This window comes from Populus trichocarpa, chromosome 19, assembly GCF_000002775.5.
Source record: "Populus trichocarpa isolate Nisqually-1 chromosome 19, P.trichocarpa_v4.1, whole genome shotgun sequence".
Classification (NCBI taxonomy): Eukaryota; Viridiplantae; Streptophyta; class Magnoliopsida; order Malpighiales; family Salicaceae; genus Populus; species Populus trichocarpa.
In genome coordinates this window covers 10,113,790-10,119,789 of record NC_037303.2, presented here as the reverse complement: position 1 = coordinate 10,119,789, position 6,000 = coordinate 10,113,790, and the positions used below count along the sequence as shown (strand labels likewise).

Sequence of the window (6,000 nt, the reverse complement as noted above, 5' to 3'; positions counted from 1 at the left end):
CAAAAAACATGTTAATTTAAAACAAATAAAAAAAATTTAATTTTTTTTAAAAATATTTTTAAAACTAAAAAATAATAAGGACCGAAGTCTAGTCTTGTGTCCGCAATTTAAATAAAAACCAAAAACAAAAGGCTGAGATTTTTGGTGAAATTTATCTACTATTATGAGAGGGAATAATTGTCATCAAGGGCTGAGTTTGGAGAAGACAACGTTGGTTATCGATGTTAGTATGAAAATAAAATATATGAGAGCATTATTAATCTAATTTAATCAAGGTTCTAAAGTATATTACAAAATGATGAAAATATAACCAAACTCTAGGATACTCGAAGTAATGAGATGAATGCATGGGATTTTTATGAACTTTCGTTGAAGTAATTTTGGGGCATATTCAGAAATTCATATTGTTTAGGGTGGGAAATCAGAGATATTTTTGTTCACTTTTACGTGTGTTTGTTTTTTGAACTTCAATTCAGAGGGGGTGGGTTTACAATTTAGCCCAATAAATATGATAAAGCTGGAGAGAGGTAGCAAACTAGCAATTACGAGATGCAGCACTTCCATACAGCACCATGCCCATTTAAAAATAAAACGCTGGATTCAGCAATTGCATATAGCACTACTATATACATTGAAAAAAAACAAAAAAAACTGCGTACCGTGCCACAGATTTTGCAAGGATTGTTCACATGGAAAAGTAGTTGGACTCGGAGAAGGCTGCGAGTCTCAGCTCAGTTCACGTGCTTAATGTTGAGCATCATGGGCATGCTTAAAAAACCCAATTTCCAGCAAATAATAATCAATGTTTCAACAAATACACATTTTTCTTCATCAGCATTTAATGTAATGTAATGTTGAACAAGAATCTATCGCTGCAAGGGTTTCACATGTCATAAAGTTAAGAATCCGTATCTGATCCTGAATTGGACTCTGTATCAGATTGTTCCCATTCTGGTGGCTTGATTCTGTTCATATTTGCTTCTAATGGAGGAAGCCCATCATCATCACTTGATTCAAGCTCATTCTCTTCAAGTTGGCCATTGGTTATGTTCAGACTTCCACTAGAATCATCCAGAGCTGTAGATTTGAAAATCTCTGGCCTGCATTGGACGAGAACACATATGTGAAAAAACCTGAATGATATAGGAGCAATAAAAAGAGAAAGAAAAGCACATGGCACAAGCAAATAATTAGCAGAAGCTTGCAGTATATTTTGAACTTAAACTATTGGCGACACAAGCTGCTTCAGATTAAAAGATGTGTGCATGTCTCTGTTGAGTTCAACTCTTGAAGTAAAATTGACTACTCTAGAAAAACGCAGAAGTGGTATCATAGAGGTTATTGTTATCGACAATTTCTAGCAGTATGTGGTGAAGAAAAGTGACCATTCAGGAGATCTCTGAAGCACACGGACATGTTCATAAAAGAGAACTTGAGAAACAATACATGCCACTTTGCTGCCTGACTCCAAAGCCTTTTCCTTGCCACTTTCATCAACCACGACAAAACTTCCTGCATACACAACAAAGCAGTTAAGATACTGCCAACACTTCTCCAATCAATTAATGGAGGTCAAATTAGAGCCATTCAATCCAAGACCCAATTCACTAAAACGGCCAAATGAATGTCAAACTATGACTTGAATTCTCTTTGAAACATACCTCTTTTTATCCACATACTCTTCTGAAATTTAGCCGGAAACAAAGCTAGTGACTTCCCACCTCTTGCATCCATTACCTTAAAACAAACACAAATTGTCACTAAACCCTCCTCATCCTATGAAATAAAAAGAACGCCATTTTGAAGAGGGAATTAAAAAAAGAAAAAAGAGCAAATGTTAAGCAAATTCTAAGTTGTATTCACATAGTAGCAGCAATCCATCATCTCCCCTGCATAATAGTAATTAAAAAGAAAAACCCATCACCACTCCAAGTATGGCACCTGATATTGCTGCTCCACTCCATAGATTTACAAACACATTCCACATTATTGTAATTTTATTGACCTTGTACAATTGCTCTTAACTAAAAATGAGTTGACCAGCAATGGCCGCTACAGAGATGGCTTGGCAATGCAAGAGCGTGGCAAAAGCCCATTTGGTTGTCTAAAAGAGGCAAGGGAGAAGAAGGTTAAGTAAACTAAGGTAAATTACATAAATAGTTTTGGTTGTTGTTAGCTTAGCTACGCCTAAAGAAATTTCAACAAGCTGTGAACACACAGGGTTCGCATTTAAAAAGTCTATAGTTAACAGTCTAAAAATCTCAAAAACAAAAATCCATTGTGAAATCAAGGTACATAGTTTGACAAAAACCTAAAATCTTTACATCAGGAATTGATGCTTAATTAAAAAGGTTAATAAAGTTGGAAACCCTAATACTAATTTTGTTTTAAGTATTCAGATTTGCTCAACTTTTAACAGTCATTATAGATTTTGCCTGAAAAATTTCTCCGGTGTTATGAGGGCTCCTCATTACAGTTCTAAGAAAACCATACCTCAATAAGATTGGAACCCCTGAGAGAAACAACTTGCATGATGCTTTGCCCACCTTCAAGACTTAAATTGTGTTCCTCTGCTACTGCTGCTCTCTTCATATTCTTCCTTCCTCCTTTCATCTTCCTCTTACTTCTTAAATTAATTAATTACTGCTTCTTCTGATTGTTAATTGGGTATTCATACAACTCAAAATAATATTTTAAAATGTTGGCGTTGTTCCCGTTGGCTGCTTCTGTTCAGATAGGGTTTTGTGAAGGTGATGGCGGCTGTTCAGGCGAGGGGTTGTCGTTCCCGGTCTTGATGGACAAGTAGTTTTGGCTACCTATGGTAGTTTCACAAGTTACAAGGGTTGGAGGAGGCAGGGAGAAATAGAGTCGTATTTCGCTTGAATTTTTTTATGTACTTTTATATTGCATTTTATTAAAATAGTATTTTATTCAAATTCTGGCCAAAAATATTAAACCTACCCTGGTACCTCATCCGGTTCAAGAATTGTGTCAAGGATTAAATAGGATAAGTTAAAACGAATTTGTTTCAAGAATATTTTTATAAAAATTAAAAACATATTGTTTTGTAAAAAAAAATTAAAAGTTAAATAATTTATCAGATTATCCAAGCTTAATTAAATTATTTTTCACCTAATTTTTTTAATTCATTCAAATCCAATTATAAAACAACTCTTGAGGTAATTCATTGGGATGTTGGGTAAGTTTAATAACATTTATTCTAGTTTCAACTAAATAGGTGGTTCGCGCTACACTGCGAGTTGGATCAAATTTTTTTCAATATTAAAAAATGATATTCAAACGAAAATAATCCGATGCAACCTAGGTTAAATTTACTAAAACGCAACTTGAATATGTGATTGAAACGACTTGCAGAAAGGAAAGCAAAAGGAAATTATAAAGCTCAATGCCTAATAACTTAATGTCAAAGATAAAAACAAAAAGAAAAAAAATATAACATTGAAGAAAAAAACTCGAGTCAACTCTGGTTAACTTGACGAATCCACTACTCACGATATAAAATCAGGATAAAAAAGAGTTTCAAAAGAAGGACCTACTTAAAAAAACCAAAGTTCAATAAAAAAAAACATAAAAAAAACTATAGCTAACCTTGGTTAACTTTACTAACTCGCTATCAAAATAACCAAACATAAAGAAAAGTGAAAAAAATAACAAAGCTCAAGAACAAATAACTTAATGTAAAATGATGAGAATGAAAAAAATAAAATAAAAGTCATAAAAAAAATGATGAAATCTTTTTTAAGTCAACCCAAATTAACTCAACTAGCCTACCACCAGCAACATGAGTTTGGAATAAAAAAAATAGACTTCCAAAAAAAACCTAGTAAAAAAGACCAAAATTAAATATAAAAAAATATTGAGAAATAAAATGCAAGTTAACTTGGGTTAACTTTACTAAATTTCCATTCGAATAACCAAATAGAATGAAAAGTAAAAAAAATAACAAAGCTTAAGGAAAAATAATTTAATGTAAAATGATAAAATTATAAAGAAAAAGTCATAAAAAAATCCAAGTCAACACAGTTTAACTCCACTAACTCGCCATTTATGACATGAGATCGGGATAAAAAGATTAGACTTCCAAAATAAGGACAAAAAAACTGAATTTAAATTAAAAAAAATATAGAGATAAAAATACAAGCTAATTTGGGTTAACTTGATTAACCTACACTCGGGATAACTCAACATAAAGAAAAGTGGAAAAAAATCACATAGCTTAAGGGCTAAAAATTTAACATCAAATGATGAAATTGTAAAAAAATTAATTTCATAAAAAAAACATCGAGGAAAAAAATCTAAATTAACCATGGTTAACTTGACTGATCTGTTACTTAGATATGAGACCAAGATAACTCAACAAAAAGAAAAGTGAAACAAACAATGAAGCTAAAGGGTCTAATAACCATATGTCAAATGATGAGTTTGAAAAAAAAAAAATTCAATAAAAAACCCCCTAAAAAAAGCCGAACTTAAATTGGGTTCGATTATGAGGTCAAGATTGATTGCCCCATTGGAAGGCAATAACGAAGTAAAATATTCAACCGTAAAGCAATTTAAAACCCAAACAATACGGGTCAAATATGGTGAATTGAAAAAAAAAACTAAGAAAATGATAATAAAAAAGATAATCGAAAGAATGATGATCAAAATTAGATAAAGAATTAAATGAAATAAAATGTTGAGGGATTAAATAAAAAAATAAATTAAGAAAATAATAAGAATACATCCATCAAAATAATAAGGATCAAAATTGGATTAAAAACAAAAATGCTATAAAATGGTAAGGGATGAAATTGCATAATAATAATAAAAATCACATAAATAAAGTAATTAAAAGTAGAAGGATCAAATTGAATAAAAACATCAAATGAAATAAAATACCCAAGGACAAAATTGAAAAAAAAGCTAAACTTAGAAAAGAATAGAAATCAAAATTAATAGCAATCAAAAGAATGAAGACTAAAATCGATAAAATTACAAAATGGAAGACACAATTGTTTTTTGGAAGGGGTTGACGTGAATTTCAATGGCATAAGAGAAAAAAGAGAGAGGAAAGAAAATAACTTCACTACAACCTAACCAGACCTTCTCCATAAGCACGTGCCACATTGCCATAAAAAGAACGACTCATTGCTCCCAACGTCACCATGGATGGAAGATTTTGGTAACCGAATGGTGTGGGGGTCCTCACACAATGACACTTGCGTTGCACACCTCAACAGCTTTTTTAATAATATTTAATTACTGAAAATTACCAAACAACCCCTAATCAAATCCAAAATTAACAAAAAAAAACACAGAATAAAAAGACTAAAATACTCTTGAAATCAATCGTATTTTTTTCGAGATTCCAAAGGTAATTCTATTATTTAACTGTTTAAAAAATGGACAAGAAGAAGAAGCCCCTCTATGCATGCTCCTTTTTTTCTCTTCTAAGATAGTGTTTGGCAATGCTTCTGCGGTTGCGGTTAATAAAAAAGCAGTATTACACCTGTTTGGTTAACTACAAACCGCAGGTTAATTTGATGTGGGTCCCATTAGAAACTGCGTTTCAAATACAAAAATTGAAAAGCAATTATCTTTTGCTTTTCATGTGTTTCTGCTCTCTCTCATCACCGACGATTTCCAATTGCTTCCCAACTGTTCTCTCGACCCTCATCAATTTGCAATAAACTCTTCCCAACGGTAAAAAAAAAACCCAAAAAATTCACTAGGAAAGCAGTGTTGTGTTGATCTACCAGTTTCCTTCATGCGGTTTTCTCTCTCACCACCAAACTTGCCCTAACCACCAACGCCAGACAAGCTTTTCTTCCCCTCTGTCCATTCAAACACAACCCGTCACCGATCCGTCCCTCCATTGTTACAATTGCAGAAAAAAACCAAGAGATTGGTCCCGGGAAAGGTCCACGAGCGAGATACCAGGTACTGTCCGTTCCCTTTGTCAATTTCTTTTATGTTTCTCAAAATCTAATTTCTGTA

At 32.5% G+C, this 6,000-nt stretch overlaps 1 protein-coding gene across 1 annotated transcript; it reads right to left on the bottom strand.

The window, feature by feature from the left end:
• Positions 1-638: 638 nt before the first annotated feature.
• On the bottom strand, positions 639-2,885 carry LOC18108343 (uncharacterized). The gene is made up of 4 exons (XM_006371246.3): positions 2,494-2,885; positions 1,662-1,737; positions 1,386-1,512; positions 639-1,100 (listed from the first exon to the last, which is right to left on the bottom strand). The coding sequence occupies exons 1-4, from the start codon at positions 2,611-2,613 to the stop codon at positions 899-901; spliced, it is 525 nt and encodes a 174-aa protein (XP_006371308.1). The 5' UTR covers positions 2,614-2,885; the 3' UTR covers positions 639-898.
• Between the last annotated feature and the right edge of the window lie 3,115 nt (positions 2,886-6,000).